A 21,400-nucleotide genomic window follows, 5' to 3' on the forward strand; every position below is an offset into this window, starting at 1 on the left:
TGCATGTGTACCAAATGATTCATATTTCTAGGTCCTTTATTGGAATCCAAATCAAGTGCTTCTGTAGTTCTAAACATGAACTTACTTGGGTCCCTTAACAAAAGTTCGCTAATTTGAGAAACAATTGTCTCCCACAGCTGTACGCTGCTTAAATTATCCAAATCAAGAAAAGTAGGGCCTAGAAGGTTTCTAAAGTGGATTTCCTCCACTTACTTATTTTTTTTTTTAAACATAGTTTATTGGTTTTTTTGTACAACCACATATAGATCCATACAAACTGTTTTTGCCTTGTTTTCCACATGCTCCCCGAGGATTAATCACAAACCCCCGGCAGTCATACAGTGCATAATACAAGGCCATGTAAATCTCTCCAGAGCTTATGCGTCAAATAAACAAAAAACCCCTCCATACCAAATACCCTACCCCTAAACACTATGAAAATTATAAATTCCCTCCCCCTCCCTCAGTCCTCACCAACAACTCAGGTGGCCGCCTCTGTCTTCTGGTATCCTACATTCCGAGGAATATCTATGTGTTGAGTTATATGATGTACCCAGCTTGTTCCGGGGCTATCCCCGACTCGGTCTCCGCCATCAGCATACGGTTCATAATCTCGCAGTGCCTGTACTAACGCCTCCTATGCAGCTGCCGCTTCTAGAGCCTTATCGTCGTTGCGTCTGCGTGCCCATTGATACCGTAACGCGCCCTCACTGGTGGCCCATTTAAGAAATTCCCCTTTCCATCGTTTACTAGTGGGACCCACTGTTGCTTTCCAACGTTTCGTGATTTCTCGTTTCGCTAAAATAAGTCCCATATCCAAGAATTTGCTCGTGATCTTAGTTTTGGGCGTGTGTGGGAACCAGTGCAATATACTAACAGCCATATCAAACACCAGCCGCCTCTCTGTCACCTCGCTCAGGGTATCTCCCACCTCTTTCCAGTAAAGACCCATCACTGGGCAAGACCACAGCATATGATCCAATTCCACCCCAGTTCTCATGCATCTGGGACATGCCGCCCCCTCAACCTTAAAATATCTCTGGATTTTCCTCCTCCACTTACTTATATCGATATACCACACAAGAGGGAACTCTCTAGGGCAAGTGTGATTGTCTCTCAATCACGCAATACCCCAAGTTTTTTTTTTTATCTAGATTTTTTTTTAAAAGACTCTCCCACTGGAAATTTGAGTGCTATGTAAATGTCTTCTGTGACGTATGGAGCCAACGATGTGGCCCGCTATAGACCTTCTCCTTAGCACTTCGCTGGTTACATTAAGTGCTTTGTCACTTGACACACAAGGTGGCAGATGTGCTGCGACGTGATACCCTGACATAGAAACTACAAACACAAGCGGACTGCAAATGTGGGCAATATCCAGAGCTTGGAGACACCAATGTAGGCAGCTCGCAGGCGAAACCCCTTGACATAGTAAGTTTTCCTGTTTGGTGGACTGAGTGAGCAGACTTACATCACCGCTAAACAACAAGATTTGATTCTCCATCTGCAGTGTGCGACTATAGGGTTTGCCAGCTCCAAGAGTCCATGTGGCCTAATTAAGAAACCACTCGAGTAGGTTGGAAGACAGGAATGTTTTTTGATGCGAGCATGTTTTTACAGCGTAAGGAATAACCTGTCATTGATCACAATCATACAGACACAATTTCTGGACTCGCTTTCAAACGCATGTGCCTGCCTACTGTACATATTTTTAGGTCGAGCCTGGGCAGCGTATACGCTGCTCTGCGAGCCATGCTGTATTGGAGTATGGAATAGAAGCCCTGCCCACTCTCCGCCCATATTTGTCATTGGCATGTGTCATTGCGCTTCGTAAATAGGCTTGTTAGTCCCCCCTAGTACCACCTTGTACCTTCTGTTACACAGTATGTCTTTTATAGTCTGTAAGCAATATTTTTTTTTTCATGAGGTTCTCCTACTGGTGGCACGACATGCTTTCCGGCAACATTCACTTTCCAAGCAGCCCAGGACAATGGCAACACTTCTTGAATAGGTCTCACATTTACAAGAGTATGAGCTATTGGAATTGTGTAAATGACAATGCCTTTTATTCATGGTTTAATTAGCAAAACAGATGAATAAAAGGTATTGTCATTTTCAATGCCAACAGCTTAAACTCTCGCAAATGCGAGACCTTTCCATTGCAAATGCTTGTTTAATAATGCAGCCGTGTGCAGAGAACAAATCCATGTGCAGGGTTTACAGCATGATACAAAGCATGGCATACTTACTATGCTAATGAGAAGTGTGATTCAATTTAATGTATCGTAACTTTTTAATGTATTCAAACAAATTTTTCTTTTATACAAATTGTGCTGCTTATCTACTTGGACATACGTCATTTCATAATGTAGTGGATTGCAAAGGTTTTTTTTTTTTAATCAAGCAATAAAGTTTATTATTATTATTAATTTAATGTATAACTGTTGTTTCTCCTTCAATCCACAGATCCCTTAATAGGAGGATGCGCCTCATATGGGTTTGTATGATTTGCATGCCGTTTTAGGTGATTAGTGCATGCAAAAAACTTGCCCATCAAAAAGTGTGCAGCAATATTATTCATACACCATCCCTTTCATGCTATTAGGGTTAAGGGGCACTTGTCCTCATGAAAGCCATTTGACCCTGTTTGGGGCACTAAAATACGGCTACAGCATGTAGACCTTTTTAAATGCTGGGGTTCTATTAATTTACTCCACAATCATCAACTGACTTTTTTTAATCTTGCCGTAAAATACCATAATAAATACTCTTTGGGTATTCTTGGAGGCAATTCCATTTCACTAACCTACGCAACCCTTTCTATCACAAAAGAGCTCCCTTGTGGTTCAAGATTGAGCCCACCCAGATACAGCCAGTATCTGGGTGAGGACTCCATGATGGAGCATCCCACTATAATATCAAGTGAGAGCCCTTTTTATAAAAAGAAAAAACCTAGGGTATCGCATGAATGACAGACAATCACAGTGACCAGAGGGAGTGCTCTCTTTGATGGTTTATTGAATATTTCAGCCACAACAGAACAATGACAGGATATCTCATAATGATGATATACCCTGGTATACAGTAGTATTAGAAGTTATCAGCTGTAGGATAGTGGCCCATGGCGTGCATCAAGACATAAAACAGTGTCATGAGAGCTGTATGTCACAGTTTAATGTTACTTCAGATAGTACATGTCCTGTGAAATATGCATTTCATTCAATGCGAGGCATACTCTGACTTCCTTCCCTCCAGCTAAGTTGTTTCAAAGCATAAACAGTACATTCTTATAATGACAGCACCAAAACAGACTGCGGAGCTCCATTGCTGCCCTTTGTTTGGGGTAGCACCCTCTTTTTGAAAGCGAGGCAAACTCTAAACATTCTAATTGGAATCCGGGCCCAGTGTTAGGTGAACATTTCAATACATTAGGAGTATAACCACTGGTTACTGTTTAACAAGCAGTCTATTCAAGAAAAGTGTACACCCCCCCTGTTAGCTCTTCCTTACAAGCTGCTTCAAAACTCTCCGACATCTACATACAGAATGCCTTTTTAAACAAAGTGAAGTGTGTTTTTGTAAAGCCTTCCCTTTTCAACATAAATTAAACATTCTATTCGCATCTTCTTTTTACACCAGACAACAAACCAGTATACTAGAGAAAAGAGTTATGCTGTTCCTATGAAGTGAGAGTCAGAAAAAGGGAGTATAAAACAACTTGACCAGAGTGGTTCAAAGTTATGAATCCATTTTATTGGATTATAATGCCCTCACACACCCAGTAGGGTGTCATGCTTCATCATCTGGCTGCTCCTCGTCGGGTAGGCGGTGCAATACCCAACGGGCTCCCTATAGTAGGGGCACTTTAGTGGAGATCTTTTTCCAACAGCTGGTTGGTGACGTGGGGGTGAGGGGCTTGGTGTGTGTAGATGAACGTGTGTTTTAGGTGAATGTAAAATAGGGTTGGGAGTACCCAGGGGAGATTCTCTTTGAGTGCGCGTGGGTGGCGACTACTGAAGGGTAACAGATTATTGCGATCCGTTTGTTTTTCTGTACATGGTGGTCGTCAAACTGCCCTGTTCAAGTTTGATTGTGAGGTCTAGGAACGGTATCTGGTTGAGGGAGATGGTACTAGTGAATCTCAGGTATGGGTTCAGAGTATTCATCCGAACACAAAATTCTTCACATGATGTTAAACCGCCTGACCAAAAGACGAGAATATCGTCTATGAATCTCTTCCACAGGCGTATGTTTGAACGATAAGGATTTGAGTCACGGAAAATGAGCTGACCCTCAAAAGCCGCCATGTATAGGCAGGCTACGCTTCGGGTGAAGGTTCACCCCATGGAAGTACCTTGCGTTTGATGGTATAACTGTCCTTTAAACGCGAAGACGTTTTCGGTCAGCGCCAAGGTTGCGCATTCCAGAACAAAAGTGGGTGGTGTGGGGGAATCCTAACAGCCAAGCTTAATGCCTCTTCTATCATATCTAGAGTCGCTCTTTGTGGGATGTTAGTGTAGAGCGCCTCCACATCTAGAGTGATCAATGTCACTTGTGGGCTGGAATTCAGTCAGTAGGCGTAGCACATCAGTGGTGTCCTGTATGTAAGATGGTGTTTGTCTGACCAGTGGTTGTAAGAAATGGACACAAAATTGCGACAAAGGTTTGAGTATGGAATCGATACCAGAAACAATGGGGCGACCAGGTACTGGAGTGGTCCCTTTATGTATTTTTGGTAAAGTATAGAAATACGGGGTCCTGGGGTCCTTTTTCAAAAGGAAGTCAGCTTCCTTCTTACTTAACCAGCCCTGGTTTTCGGCTGAAAAAACCAGCGCAGTTATGGTCTTGGTTAAGCATGTCATAGGACTAATGGTAATGGGGGTGTATTACTGTCGATTGCTCAATTGTCTCAAGGACTCTGTGTCATAGTCAGTGGTGGCCATGATTACTGTAGCCCCACCCTTATCAGCTTGTTTGAGGGTGATTGAAGAATCATTCGTCAGGGATGTGACAGCCGCCAGCTCTCCTCTGGGCATGTAACAGAGATGTCTAGAGTCACACTCCCTATGTAAGTCTTTGAGGACAGCCAGTTCAAAGGTGATAACCTTGTGGGGTACCATGCTGGTATTTGGAGTGAACGTTGAGGGGTTGTGTAGGCCAGAGTCATTCACTTCTTGAGAGGGAGTCTCGTTAAAGAAGGCTCTACGGCGCACTTAACGAAATAATTTTTGCAATTCACATTGTTGTTGGAACTTATCCACCCTAGGGGTGGGGACAAACCACCAGCCTTTTTGTAGGACTCTTGTGTTCTACCTCAGTAAGAGACCTGGGAGATAGGTTTACAATCAGATTCTCTTATTGGTGTAACTCCGGGTTTCCACCACCCGTTGTTGTGGTTCTTCCCTTTGCACCCTCTTCTCTTGTTGATTTCCTCTTCTTCGCCCGCGCCCTTTGCCCCAACCTCTGCCTAAAAAAGGTTGGCTCATGCCAGGTGGACAGAAAGGTGGCAGGCCCTGAGGGAACATAGGGTACTGCCAATACGCTGGTCCCTGGAAATGGGGCATCGGGAACCCTGGGAAGCCCTGACGGCCACCTCTCCTTGCCCGATTGTTGCTCCAGTTCTCTGTGCTGGAATCACTGTTACTGGATGAGCCCCTCCTGGTGGAATGGGAGCTTGTGTCTGAGATGTTATTGAGATGTTATTGGTGCCAGGTGGGACAAAGTCCTGCTTGAGATAAGGATATATTTTTTTCTTTGTCGAATCTGCGGATATCTTTTTGTAGTTTCACTACTTTTTGTTTCATAAGATATTCCTTATGTTCTGCAATTTCGTTATTCAATTCCGTTAACTTAGATTTGAAGCTGGCCGATGGAACAGAGCTTTTTAAAGTGCTTTCTGCTATTTGGATCCTTGCTAGTAAATCATCAGCCAGTCTTTTGGCTGTGCTAATTATCAATATAAGTAAGTCCCGCGTGCATTTCCACGAGATTTGGGACAATTTTGTCTTGAATGTACCATCCTCAAGGAAAATTCGGGGAAAGTTGTTTATTAACATAAGTAGGCCATTGGGTGCTATATTGGCCCTCAAATATTTGGTCATTAAAGCACCATGTAAAGTATTCTTGACCCATTCTCTCTTCATAGATGTAAGGGACTGCCAGTCCTCCGATTGGCTCCCTGTGGCTGCACCACCTTCTGCTCCCAGAATGGATGCTGCCCTCAGTATCTCTGCTGCTTAGTCATCTCCATAACTCAAACCCTGGCCCTCCATGTTGTAGAGGTCGGGTAATCGTGTTGGAGGAACAACTGAAAATTCGAACACTCAAGGAACACTGGCTCAAGTATAGCAGTGTAAATTCAATTTTACCCACAAAAAAGGTCCCACTGGGATGGCCTTGCTGAAATCAAACCAGTATAGTCAGGTATTTCATGTGTTTGCAATAAACAATTCCATGTTTTATAAAAGGGACATAATTCTTGCTAAATGTACCCCAATATACAGTTAATAGAAAAGGTTCCGAACAGGTAATGTGTAATATGGTACCACATTGCCATCTTGGTAGTCTGGTGATTTCACCCGAAGCCCCAATTAATACATAGGATCATATTACATGGCTACCATGTATCATCCCTCTCTCATATATATATACACTATACACCAATGACATACACATATTCTGTATGTATATAGAGTAGCCCCCTATAAGCCTGTAGCTTCTCCCTGACTTCGGCAGGCGCTCCCTGCTGCGGACTGATTTCAATGTTCAATATATTTATACAATAAGCCATACAGAAGTTAATAAGTACAATCTATAACAACATTACTGCAGTTGAATATTCATTTAAAAAGTAAATATACCATGCAAAGTAAAAAGAAAAAACATTAACATTGTTTCTTGTAAATTTGCAATCAGACAACATAGAAGCCAGACACAGTATTACTTTTAAATGAAGTAAATGGGACCTCTGTCTCGATGCTGGTTACGTTCAATTCTTATCTTAAAGCTTCCGCACGGGTGGCCGATCCCAGACACAGCATCCGTCATAAAAAAAAGTGATGAGAATCTCTTTCTATTATTTATTTATTTATTTATTTTTAGCTCCGGCACTCGTCCTTAGCCCTACAGTTCAGCTCCTTGGAGCTACTGCTTTCTTTCTATGCTTGCAGATTTTATTGACCTGCGCCGAATTATTCTTGCGACGCAAGACGGCTGCTGAGTTCTGACTCATTTCCATTGCCTTTTTCTCCAATTGCTTCAACCATAATTTATAATCGAGCTGAATGCAAAGACAGTCAAGGGCATAGGCATGCTCAAAGGCTTTTTCTCTGGCCTGAATGTTCTCTTTAACTCGGATTTCCAGTTCAGAACTTGATATGTACTTTTGTCTACATTGACGTTAAGATTTTTTAATGCCGCAAAAACACTAGAAGCCCCTTAGCAGGCTGAGCACCTCTAGCCCAGTTTGCGCCAGCAATACTGCGTTGTCGGAGAAATGAAGGAGGGGAGATTTCCCACCCCCAATCCCTGGCTGGTACATCAAGCCTCAAGTCCAAAAGGAACCTTCCCACATCTTTTATTTACAAATGAAAGCGAGTCGGCGCTAGTATGCAGCCTTAACGGATTCAGAGTGGTATTGGGGCGTCTGGTGTAAATTTCCCTTTGGGCCGTATCCGACCTTCGCAGTGTTCTCATGATGGAGATGCAGTAGAGTGCACAGAAGGTTTGAACCCCCGATCTCTCAGGGTAGAGCACAAGACTGAGCAAATGCCATTTTCAGGTCTATAAATACCAGAGCGAGTGTAGACAGCCTCAGCTTTGTGGGCTCCTTTCCTGAGAGCTGCTTGAAAATGAGAGAGAATCAGATCAATTTCAGATCGCTTTTGCCCGATTGCGGATTCTTATTTGTTATTAACACAATACTGTTCTCTCCTATTTGGTGGTGGTGGACAACCTTCAGGTTAATTTCTAATTCCATAAATTAAAGCGATACTATTTATAGCTCTAAATGCTATTTTACTATTATACCCGTCATGGTTTACATTCTGTATCTCTTGTGGCTCCAGGACCCTCGGGTCTGGTTTCTCTGTACTTGTTGAGATTTTTATGCCATAATCAGCAAGTATATAGTCGCTGGCCAGATGATACATCTCTTACTAAGTTGAGGCTAATCCATAAGGTCTACATAGGCTTACTTTATTCAATTAGTTTATTTTCCAGGAATTTCACAGATAAAATGTATTCTGAACATACATATTTCAGATTTGACAATGTTTTAATATTTTAAAAAATGTTGCCCATTTTCAGGGTGTCATGGCTTCATTAGGAGTACAACGGTGTGAAAATAATTCAGTGGATAGTATTATTCACAGACGTACTTCCAAATACCACTGAGCAGTTGTTCTACAGGGTTTAACAGTTGATCTTTACCAGCAAAATTCTTTAAAATGCATGTTTAGATCGCTGTTTGATGCTTTCCATTGAGGAAGGAGTGTCAGTACATTCCTCCCAATCTAGTTCTGGACCAACTAATCAGTAGTGAGCTGGGATAGCTTCAGCTTTTCCTGGTTTTAAGATACCATAGTCTACGTTTGACCACAGCAGTGAAGTTAATGGAGTATGCTATTCCTATCAGTGCGAGCAGTTTTGAATTAATTTTTGGGCGAGTGTCCCTGTCAATCTGACCGTATCAGATTCTGCTTCTGGCAGTCCGTATACAGAACCTTTTAAGTGGGTGATGGTGGAGTTTGCTTCCGCTTGTTTGCATTCTGCAATCTTGGCCTGACTGGTAGCTAAGAGTTCGATCTTTCGTTGTCATATACTTTAGCCTGGTCTTGTGAGCCAGTTGGAAATCTCTGAATATAGGCATTGAACCTACACTTCTAATCAGTTAAGAAACCTAAATGAGGAGTCACAAGATCATTCCACTTGTTCTTCTGTCTCACCGCCGGAGGAGGTACAGTTTTTCAGATGATTTGTTCCTTAAGCACCTGGCTTGTTTGACTTCACCTGTGGATAAAGACAATCTTCCCTGATTTTTGGGGGTCTTAATCACAGTTTTTTCTTTAACTGATTGCCATACTTCGTACTGAGCAATGATATGCTCTATCTTGTTGGGAGTCTATAGTGCCAATATCTGATGAGTCTAATCTAACTTTTGGTCCTGGCGTACGGGGGGATACCACCACACACTAGCTGATCAGACAATGTTTGCTGATCTTTAAAGTTTTTTTTGAACTCATATAGTCATTTTTGTACTACATCAGGGGACTTCACTCATTTTAGACAGGAGTGCAGAACAGCTGCAAGTGCAGCGGACATCATCAATGCAATTGACTTTGAATGTGTTCGCCAAAGCTCCATCAGAATCATTCTCTTATCGATCGTTACCACACACGACACGATCTCAGGCATAACCAGTGCCTGTGCCGCGGTTGTCATTGAAAGCAGTGTCAGAGCATTAACTATAGCGTCCAGTGTTCTACACACGGTCCTCATAAGTGAAAGCACTGGTTGGACAGGAGGCGTCTAGTCTAGCTTATTGTGCCGGTTGCTACAATTTATTTTTTCCAGAGTCCGTACTAGGATGGAATTGAGATTTCAAAAAATTGTCTAAGTTACTCTTTAGGAAAGCAGTAGAATGAGTAACAGAGTGGAGCAAACTTGTCCATCTTTTCCATTTCAACTTCATCAATACAAAAGGAATCCTCCATCAAGGTTTATGGCCCAAATTGGTCCTGAGACGAGTCCTTCAGCCAGGAGATGTCTAGAGGGCTGAGGTTTGAATTACTGGCTAGACGGTGAGCTAATTGTTAGAGTTCAGTTAATATTTAGAGGCACCTTATGAATTTCTGCCATGACCGTTTGGGAGTGGCCGGGACTTAGTATGCCCCGGGACATTTATTGGGCCTAATGTGTATAGCTGCACTGGCTTTTCCCCTTTATCTGGCTTACAGATCACTTTAGATGGCAAGGTGAAATCTGCAGTTCTGAAAGCCTCTCCCATAGAGTTTATGGGTCTTTTGGTGTTTGAAGCGTACAAGTAACTATTGGAGATATCCATTACTATCATCATCTAACCTGTATCAAGTTATGAAGGCAACAACGTCAAAGCAAAAGCAGATCTGACAAATCAGATAAACTAGGTTTTGAAGTACAGCCTATATGTACACTGCAGAAAGAATCTTCAAAGGCCCTAAGGGCCCGACGCCCTCTTGTTCTGTCTTAATAGATGCTGAAAACCCACAAATTAAGACCTCAAAGCATGTCAAAGAGGGGTCTACACAGACAGTATCTAGCAATTTCCTTTCTGTAGCTGCTCATTCTGCTGCTAATTTGATTTCTAATAAGAGCACAGACAACAGCAACATTAACAAAATAACAGCTTCCTGAAAAATGAAAAAAATGCAAATCCTGGAAATTGGATCAGTGACTCGTCGGCTTCAAACAAGAAAACACCCATAAACTCTAAGGAAGAGGCTTTCAGGACAGCAGGTTATACCTTGTCATTCAATGTGACCCGTAAGCCACATAAAAGTGGACAGCCAGTGCAGCTATATCAGCTGGACCCAATAAATGTCCCATGGCATGCTCCAAGTCCCAAACACTCCGAGACAGTCATGGCAGAATTTCATGAGACACCTCCAAATATGAATCGAATACCAACTACTCCAACATTTAGCTCACTGTCTAGCCAGCACAGGGAAAGGGGCAATTGGACAAAAAGGATTGCCCAAAAACACACCAGTTGCACTGAGCAATACATGAACCAGTTGGAAGGTACCGGTTCACTGCGACCCTCAAGGCCTGGATTAGCTCTATAACTGTAAACCAGCTCAGCTGCTTCATTCTGAGGAAAATGTGGTCAACCCTAGAAAAGACTACCCGCTCCAGACTTGCACTGACTTGAGGTCCATCAGACAGAATTCCTGGGACACCATGCTAAGACAGCAAGAGCCCATCCAAGATCACATGACCATCCGCCATGTGAGCAACACCGCCAATAATCAGAAAATAGGCATTGTCAGGAGATCTGTGCAAACAAGGTTTGCTTAGTGAGCCAGTTCTGCTACTCTGCCCTTCTTGCATAGCTCATTTATCTGTAGGACCTGTGGATCGCAGGATACAACATTCCCTCCAGGAACCCTCACCAAGTCAACTCTTGTGGAGTAGAATCCCACAGATACGACGGCTCCCAGTACCTCTCCGTCCTTGGGTAATATCCAATAACCACAGTGTCCACTGTAACTGAGACTTTTAGGCTACTATTTAATTGGCTACAATTGTATCTTGCCATTACTTTTCTTCCAAATCCCTGTGGCTTCTTTGCAACAATGTTGGAAGTAGGTCCACGGATTTCTTGGGGTACCTGGTGGATCAGTCTGTCCTTACTGCCTGGACTTCTAAACTACCTGACGATGATGCAGCTGAAAACACAGATCCCCTGTTGCAGCTACTTCCTTTTGAAGTCACACATAATAAGATAGCTGATCTCAATGTAACAAGTGACCAGGTCACACGTATCTGACTTGAAGCAGACCTCGGAGAGTAACCCTGTTGGGGAGGCTGCTTCAAGTTGGATGCTACTTTGGTACACCCAAGAAAATTTCTATGCCTCTGGGAGCATGCCTAAAACACGAAGACAGCTACTTGGCTGCAAAAATACAAATTGTAACAAGAAATTATTCTTGGTTCATGTGATTTGCATGCAACCACCAGCTAGTGATTGAGCTCAGAATAGCACCTTGTTTAGTGAAATCTCTAAATTATTAGTTTCATCTATAGGCATGGATGGTTTTAGAATAGTGTGACCAGTGTCGCCACACCGGACAACGACTTTCATGGGGGGCACTGCGTTTATACATAGCTTTTGGTTTAAAGGTACAGTAAACTTCCTTGTACATAGAGCAGTTTTCAGGTAAAAATAAAAAAATGCCAAGATAACTCTGGTGATTAATGTTCCTACAGGCGAGAGATCGGAATTTTGTCTAGGGGCAGTTGTGGCTCATCATAAAGTAGCACGGAGGGTTAACGTGCCTGCTGCAAAGCACGTGTACCATGCAGATCATAGAACTGAGTTGAGTGAACTATGAGTAGAACTTTAAAAATGGAATGGATGTCAGAGAGAGGCTATGAAGAGATGAGGTGCGCTGTTGGAGAGTGGTAGTGAGGGAATTCGTGGGGTATGAGGTCATGGGGGGGCACAAAAAAAAAAGACTGCCACATCAGGTGCCACCAGCGCTAAAGCCGGCCCTGACTACAGGCATGGCTGGAATGACCAAACAGAATTAGACCCAAAACCCATAACGCCCCAGACTTCAGAAGCAATTTTCACATTACATTTTCCCTGATTTTTTTTATTAAGTGTGAGAAAATTAGTGTAGCATAAAGAACACATCTTACTTGTGGTCTTGTTGGCTACCATCTACTATAGTAGTGGAAGGGTAGCATGTAACTCTAGAATGGCTGCAAGCTCCAAGTGACTTTTTTCTTTTTCTTTGTGAACCTATTCTAGATTCACATGTTGGGCATTGGCTGCAAAGCAGTACTCCCGTCAATGGAAGTCGAAGATTGATGGCGCAGTAGCAAACCTTTGTTTATATGGTCTTTCCGACTGCTGCTTCTTACCCATCCTTATAGGTCAGACAATATTTGGTGTTCACATACCCAAAAAAACTATCTCACCAACTACGATATAGGCAACAGCAGCAAGATGCTGATAATGGTGACCACTGTATCTTTCCTCCATTTCAAATGTGCCCTAGGTATAAGGTGCAGTGGTTTGTCGGCAACTGAACAAAACTGAATTCAGCACACACTACAGTGTCCACTGCTAGCGTTTGGATAACACTGCCCTTGAGTTGTGAGGCAAATGATACAAAGAGATGATTCATCCTTCTGTAAACCTTCATTGGGTCAAGGTAATAGATCAGCGGCTTCCTGACATCTAGAGTGAGTAGACAACACCACAGCGTGGCCTGTGTTTGTGGCAGAAAAGGGGGAATCGATTGTTTGGTTCACATGAACAGTAAACCCAATCTTACAAACTTCGGATGGGTTCTCAACAGCAAGCGATCTGGCTGTATGAGTTGGAGAGGCTCTTGAATGGCTAGAGCGGACTGGTTCCCATCCTATGGAGTTGGCCCTTTCCCCTTAGGCATTGGTTCAAACTGAGCTGCCCTCATCTAGTTAGCAGCGTATTTAGATTCTATGCAGGCAACGGAGGTCTGAGTGCGAGAACAACCCTTTTAAGAACCTCAAAAAAAACGTGTGTATTGGTGGGACTTCAAAAAGAGAAGTAAGTATTTGTTTCCTTTTCAAGCATGTGGAGTCGGTGCACCTAAAGCACTCAAACCGAAACATAACTTAAATTACCATATTTTAAATCTAACAAAAACAAAATGTCTTGTACTACAACTGCCTTCAGGCACCATGACACAAGCCTTTCCTCTTTGCGGAGTAAAATCTGGCGGTCAGAGATGGACCGGTCTGGTTAACAGTCAGAATTCTCACCTGTGCCACCGAGCTCTCGTCACCCTGTCTGTGCTATTTTGTATGCTTTTTCAGGCTTTAACCCCTTCAGTGCCCGCCCCTTTCCCCGCCCTGTGCCGGCCGTTTCATTAGCGGGCGGGGTTTATGACGAGCTGGTCTCGTCATGGGCACAGCGCCACCGCGGCCCATGACGAGACCAGCTCGTCATGGGCATTGAAGAGGTTAACACAGCCTCTCCAAAGACGTCCTTGCCAAGAAAGGATAGCAAAAAAACTAGAGCTCGTTTGCCTCCCACTCCAAACGCACTACTGCAGTTGCCATTTACTAGCGCTTTTCAGGCAAATACTATAAAATATCCAGAATGTTTTCCCACTGGTAGTGGCCACCTCCACTGAGAAGTGCTGTGGTCTGGCAAAAGACCTTGTGATCTGTCCCAGTCTAATTCCTTCCTACCTCGTCCATCTTTTTCAAAATCCATATCAGACCGCGGCATTGCTGTAACCCCAGGATTAAGGAATCTCCTCTTCGCGAATGCAAAGTCAGAGTCTGGCTCGGCATGAACCCTAAGTGAAATGGGATCATGTGTGCATTTCCACCAGCACGATCTTCTTGGTGTCCTGTGACATTGCACTGGCCATCGTCACAAAACTGTCTTTACCACCTTCAGCACCTTGGGTAATATAATATTCCTCCAGTTGATTGCTGCTTTTCAGATGGCACACATGTCTAGAAACCAAGAAAGAAAAGTTCTCTTCCGGTATCTTCACCTGTATTTGCTAGCTTTGCCTCAAGACCGGTGGAATCAATGTGTTTAGAGAACCCTTTAAAAAACATGTATTGACTGATGGTTTTTAGGTCGAGACTAGAGTCAGCAGGCATGCACTGCTCCGCGATGCACGCTGTATTGCAGTATATACTTGTAGCCCCACCCACTCTCCGCCAATATTTGTTATTCGCTTATGTCATCGTCTTTCGTAAATGCTTGTTTGTGATTGGTTAATAGGCTTGTTAGTTCCTCCTTAGTACCACCTTGTCTTCATTTGTAACCTCCCATGATGACTGGCCCTTTTACTTCTGTTACACGTATGCTTTAATAATAGCCTGGGAGCACTTTTTTCTTAATTGGGTTTCTTCTGCCTGCTGGCAGGACACACTCACTCTCTCTCACAAAGTTTTTAGTTTTTTTTTAATTTAAGCAGCATGTCAGCCAAAGATGGGATAATGGCGGACGTGCTTTCTTTTGCCTGAACATGGGCGTGCTCGTATTGTTATAGTAAATTGTCAGCTGTCCATTAATGTTACCACGGCCGTACTACTTTAAACACATAATTGCTCATTTTTCAAGCAGCTGTGTACTGTTTTGCTTAGGTAGTCTAGGAGCAGCTTGCGGTACTGCACCTAGACATGCAGTGCTGGTGCCTTGATCACTAGGAACCTCTAGGAGCAGCTTGCGATACTGCACAGAGACATGTAGTGCTGGAGCCTTGCTCACTAGAGACCTCTAGGAGCAGATTGCGGTACTGCACTGAGACATAAAATGCTGGTTCCTGGCTCACTACGCAAGCATTCGCAATGCACTAGTCCTCGCATTACCGAAAGTATGAGCTATTGGTGTTGCATTATTATTTGCAACGCCAATACCTCAAACTAACAGTAATGCGAGACCTATTGCATTGCAAATGCTTGTTTGAGGGAGCAAAGGCTTCAGATATTTTGGTGAGACCCAAATGACCCTGGACTATCCCAGGTAAATCTAGCAAGAGGTCCTGAATGTTGACATCTTTAATATTTTAAATTAGAGTTGTAAGAGCCTATTTACCCTGCTTCCGCAACATCCGATCCTTCCACTTTGGGTCAGAGGACAGATTATATTGTGAAATTTTCAATGGATTCCTGACAAATAAGGGCTGGTCCCAACACCGCTGCATGGAAAACCCAGCTTTTCTCTCAGTATTTTGTATGTCTTCTGTATGACATGGCCACAAACTCAACACAGCGTCCTCTTGGTCCCATGAAAAAACTAATTACACATATTGTGAAAGTCTATCCTGACACTTTGGGCAAACCATAAAGGGTATTTTGTCCATGTCTGACATGCAAACGATATTGAGCAGTGACCAATTCAAAAAAATGCGAGTCTTTGTCCTTACACATTTGTTTTTTAAATTTACAAAACGGATCTTGAAACTGCGCAAGTCCACAAAGAAGATGCAGTGTCTGCTAATTTGTGGCCTCCAATGTCAATCACGCTTCTGAGCCAGAAGAAACAATCCGACGGGGGTTCCTGGGGTCTAGGGCGATGTGGGTCGATGCCACAATGAGTCAAGCATTTAAACAGCTGAGCCAACAGGGTGCCATTAAGGTTCGCCCACTAGATGGTGGGTTAATGAACTGCATGTGAATATACTAGATTAGCAGTTCTTAACCTGCGGTCCCAGGAGGTATGCAACTCCTCTTCGCGGGGGTCCACTACTGCTTAGAAACTTAAATAATATTACCAGATTAATAAAGTGAATATAAATAAAAAATTTAAAACGCCAAATTATTCAAACTGCTTAGGTCGGGGTCCCTGGATTCCAATAATGACTCAGTGGGGGTCCACAGAAGTCAAAAGGTTAAAAACCACTGTACAAGAGTATCAACTGAGATCTCTAATGTTAGTTAAATAAAACAAAACCATATAAAAAAAACTTACACTTAAAACAGTTCCGGGCGAGGTAATGCATACCAAATTAGAGTTTCCAAGCAAATAGTTGATATTTTCCATTTGAATTGTATTAGCTGCTCAAATGAATTCATATGGGTCGTAATCTTGTTTGATAAACTGCAATACGTGCGACAGGGTGTGATAAATCACTCCACTGCAAGTTCTTGCACACAATAAAATAAGAAAAACAGAATACATATATAATTGAATAAAATTAAGCGGAATTAATGTTCCTCATGCTCTGCATCTAGAGATTTTATACTTCACAAAGAAGTCTTTCGTTCTGTTAAAGCAAGCCAGAACCGACTGCTTCGTGGCGATTTCTTAGGCCCAAATCGTGGAGTGTTGGTGCACAAAACATGGAGTTGTTTCATGCCGCTACACGTCACTGATGATCAGGTTTACTTTAAAAAATGGCTCTAGGGCTCAATGTTATTGCTTCAGCACAACCTGAGATCTCAAAACTAGAGCACCATTTAAGTCTTATACTTGCCCACAACGTGCAATGACATTTTCTCTTGCTTTGTTCTATATGTTGGCGGAAACAAAATATCTCTATGCTTTCTGAACTATAGCTCTGGATGAACACGGACCCTTAACCAGGGTTACTTGAATGAGTCACATTTAACAGCCCAGTTCCTGGACTTGAACCATCACCTAGGTTAAGTTGGACTGTTCGACACCGCTAGCCCTGGAGACTGAAGACCCAAACAGGGGACTCTTGTCACTTTTAAGCAGTGAAATAGTAGCACTGCTTCTGGAGCCCCAGTGGTCAACAGTTACTCACTCGAGAGGCGTCCAGTGATCACCAGCTGCATGGAGACCTGGAGAAAAGGCCAGACGAAGCCTAAAAGCAACATTAAATGAGACAAAAATGACCACTGAGATAACTTTACCAATGACTGGTCCAAAAGCATAAGTAACGTTAAACGAATTGGTACTACACACTCATCGGCAGCCCCATAAGAAAATGGGGCGTGGGAGGAGTATGGGGGGCTGGCCATATTGTGGCCTCAACAGGAGGACTGACGCTATATTTTTTTTTTAAAGGGCAGGAGCTGGGGTACAGACTGCTATAGGGGCAACAATTGACGCGCTCTTCTCTCCTGTGCAGGAATTAGCCTGATTAAAGCAATGTCCCTCCTCCCACAAAGTCCACCGACTATAGGTTCCTTCTTACTCGTATCCCAGAGCTCTGCCGGGGCCTCAAGCTCCTTCACAACTCTGCCAAAGGTTCTGCTCTGATACATACCCAAGCGCTGCACCCTCCCTTTATGGAGTCTGATTCCAAATACAAACAGCAACACAGGCCTCGCCCCTTCCAATGTATGCCCATGCTGGCAATGCATGCCCTAGCCCTCTGGGTGTGCAGCAGGCCCCGAAATACAATACTTCCAAAACATGCCCCAACGTTGAGGCTTTCTCAGCGTCTAACCCTTGTAACAGACATCACAGCAGCTCTGACACGGACCCCAGAAATTCTAAGCACTCCCTCGGATACATGGCCGAAGCCTGCATGCAGCTCTGTCAGAGTCTGGGTCCTAATGCACACATCCAATATCTGCAGCTCTGTCACAGTTGCTGCTTCTCAAAATTCAGCTAAACGTTACAGCTCTCAGTCCCTGCTCCCTCCAATACATGCGATAAGAACAATTGATGGACAGAATGCAGAACACTGTCATTCATTCACCCCAGTACAGAGATATGGGCCTAAATCCATCGTTTTTTGTTCACCACGCCATTCCAGTTTGAACTAGCCATTTGCAAATCAGTCTTGACCCTGCACCCAATGGGAACAGTCCAGCCCGAACTACCAGACAAGGTCCTCCCTGGACTGGAACCAAGCATCCTAGGACCGGTTTCGGGTCATCAGCGAGGATAGCTTGACTCCAGTGGCATAGAGAGCACGGGACCCACGTCTGGGCATACCCGTCCCACTCGGGGTGACAAATACAATAAGAACAATTGATGGACAGAATGCAGAACAATGTCATACGTTCACCCCAGTACAGAGATCTGAGCCTAAATCCATCGTTGTTTTGCTCACTGTGCCCTTCTAGTTTAGATACATGCAGCAATCCTTGCGGCTCTGTCGCCCTCTGCTGCCTTTAATACATGAACCACCCCTTGCAGCTGTCAGTCTCCGTTTCCTCCAATAAATGCCCTACTTTTTAGCTGCCAGCTCCCTCCCCTTCTAATACCTGCGCCACCCACTGCAACTCCGCCAGCCTCTGTTCCTAACACACGTATCTTCACCCTTTATAGCGGTGCCAGTCTCTGCCACCACTAATAAATTATCCATGCGCTGGCCATCAAGGCTCTGCTGCAGACATACACCTCAACCTCTCATGTATTATTATACGCATTAAACTAAATGAATGAGACAGTAATAGAAAACACGATATTTTTCATGCAAAAAAAAAAAGAGACGCGACAGGTGGCGGCAGTCCTTAATGTTCTGTTGGACGTCTCCACAAGGGCACTTCCCCACTACTTTGCCAATCATTCAAATGGCATTATTAAGATAACGTCATGACGAAGCAGTACTTGTAAATGGCGCACTACCACAGGGCTTGAAACTTCGTAGCACTATAAATTGTACTCGTATAATTGACCTCCGAAAGGCCTACATACAGCTGTCAGACGAAGGTACTGAACCCACTGGGCCATTTTACTGGCCTGGTCATTCCAACCACCCGAGGACTGCAAAGGGGAGGCGGCAGGGGAGAGAGAAATACGGAACGAAGGAATGTCAGAGGGGAGGTCAGTCTGGCATGGAGTCAGTCGGAATAAAGCAGGGACACGTGCAGTTTCCTCCCATTAAAAGCTTCGCGGATTTAACCTCTCTCCTCGGGACCTCAGCAACCCACAAATCTCGCAGAAATAAAAAGAGTGGGCGCCTTTTAATCTAGAAGGACGTGGAAACGCAGAGAACGCTAAAGGATGCGCGCTGCCTGTGTGGGTTGGCAGCAACATGAAGCAGAAAATTTATCTTAGGCGAATCGACTGCAGGGCTGTTTTTTTTTATGCTTTAACAAAAGTAAAATGGGATTGTTTCTACTGAGCTAAAGATTACAGCTCCACAGACCACAGGGCTCAGAGGCTGCCCCGGCCCCTCGGCCAAAAGGGCCCAACACGTCACATCAATTACCTCTTCCGGTTAGGGAGGCGTCTATTATGGTGCGCGCAGTAAACAAGAGACTCAAAGACAGCTCAAGTGGCTAATGCACCTGCTACAAGTGTCTGTGTGCAAGCCCTTCGTCACAGGTCTGTCGCAATCCTAAAGCAGCTCGGTAAATTAATGGACTTGCAGCAGAGTGCGTGTTTGTGTGAACGAGGGCGGGAGAGAGGCCAGGTAATTGCAGGCTGTAATCTCAATAACGGGTTCGATAGAGGGTTCAGCGCTTGCTGCAGTGATCTTTGGTACCTGCGACCCGTGAGCGTGCACAATCTCTGCGTAATACCTGGCTGTTAATGCAAACCAAAGTCAAACAGCTCAGCGAGATGAGCACGAACAACATCGATCTAAGTGTAGGTCGCAGCCTTCAATTACAGCCGAGCTCCACCACCCTTTCACCCACCCGATGGGGATAAAATAGGCGCCGCTTAGTCAAATAACCATAAACGGTTTTAGTGTAATAACCATTAAAGAATGCATTGCATGGCGCGCGCTACATGTACATTTGAATACTGCGTGCTCAATGCAAAAGTCACGGGCAGGGATGGGGGCTGCGCACTTACCGCCGAAGGCGTCTCCGTTGTGGAAGTTCTTGCCCTTCTGGCTCTCCTCCTCGTTCTGCACGGTGGCGACATGCTTGGCGGAGGCGCAGCCCATCGCTCCGTGCAGTCCGCCGCACCCCGGCCGCGCTGCCCCGCATCTCCTAGCGGCCAATCCACATGCTGCTGCTCCTTGGCGGCGCGGGGCTCCGGCGCCGGCCCTTCACCTAGGGGGACAGAGGCACACGTGAGGGGGCAGGCTGGCACCTTCCCACCGCCCACCCCGGCGCAGCGCCACGCAGCCCAGGCATCATCTTCCCGCCGCGCAGTCAGGCGACGCCGAGCAGCCCGCCCACGGCCCCCTCCCGGGCGGCGCGACGGCCTGCGGCGGGTCCGCGGAGCCGGATACTGGCCCGAGGAGCCGCCTTAACCCCCTCGCCGCCCGGCACAGAGCAGCCCCTCCCCTGAACTGCTGGAGGCGCGTTGGTATATCGAGGTGTTTCCTCAATGCACGGATTTAATCCTCTGTGCACCGTGTACTGGTCACAACCAAGCTGTAAAAACTGCGAGACAGTAGAGAATGCGAGATGAACGCACGCACGCCTGCCAGCTTACCTCACCTACGAGGGTGAATCCATTGTTTTAGTCAAAAAAAGGTTTATATCAAACATCATTCACTTCAATTCAAGTTTAATGAAGAAATGCAATTCGGATTTGATTTTATTCTAGAACTCTTAGCTGGACTCCTGTCAACATATGATGACCTCCAAATAAGGGTAAATAAAGTAAGGTGCTCCCTTTAAAATGAATGGACAATAAATATCTTTGTTAGAGTAAATATAATATGTGGGAGCGGGTGGCCTCAACGAAGGCTATGGAGGTATTTAGCTTGTCAGGATGGGAACTAGGAGTCAAAGGACGGCGACACCTGCCACACGAGGGCAAGCTGACCGGCTTGGTGCTGTTCCCAGATTTTGACATGTAGTTAATGCGTAGTGAGGTGTATACATCAATTACGTCCTGTATCAACACACTCCGAGGTAGCCCGCGCACAGACGGGCGTGTGCCGCCCTGGCACTGCTGTGACGCTTGTAGGGTCAAGTGGCACGTTGCACCAGCTGGTACGTGCCTTGAACGTGCAGAAATCAGTGCCCTCCTGTACAACTGCGAGGCGGCACGCGCTCCCCGCCAACACTTCCGACACATGGCACGTGTCATCAGAGAGCATTCGCACGACATCTGCGTATCTAGACGCAAAGTGCCTCGGGTGGCCAACTCCGGAGCTATTCCTGGAGAATGCCATCCTCCCTGAGTATTTATTTCATCGTGTGCATTGATGTCACTTCCTATACACATGCCTATATTTGTTATGTATTACGCCTAGCGCTGAATCTAAACATCGGAGATCAGACGTTTTAGGCACTCCTAATTTTGACACAGCGAATATACTAGTATTAGCCCAGGATCACGCATTGCGTTGAAGAG

The 21,400-nt window shown here is 44.7% G+C and overlaps 1 protein-coding gene across 3 annotated transcripts in view; it reads right to left on the bottom strand.

Annotated features, from left to right (window-relative positions):
• Positions 1–21,400, bottom strand: part of C4_2H1orf21 (chromosome 4_2 C1orf21 homolog) — a 341,397-nt gene that overhangs the window by 185,527 nt on the left and 134,470 nt on the right. For all 3 annotated transcript variants that reach the window (XM_085601527.1, XM_085601529.1, XM_085601528.1), the window contains exon 2: positions 19,940–20,142. In XM_085601527.1, coding sequence (XP_085457653.1) covers positions 19,940–20,033 — 94 coding nt within the window. In that variant the 5' untranslated portion in view covers positions 20,034–20,142. The remainder of the gene's footprint in view (positions 1–19,939; positions 20,143–21,400) is intronic.

This window comes from Triturus cristatus, chromosome 4_2, assembly GCF_964204655.1.
Source record: "Triturus cristatus chromosome 4_2, aTriCri1.1, whole genome shotgun sequence".
Classification (NCBI taxonomy): domain Eukaryota; kingdom Metazoa; phylum Chordata; class Amphibia; order Caudata; family Salamandridae; genus Triturus; species Triturus cristatus.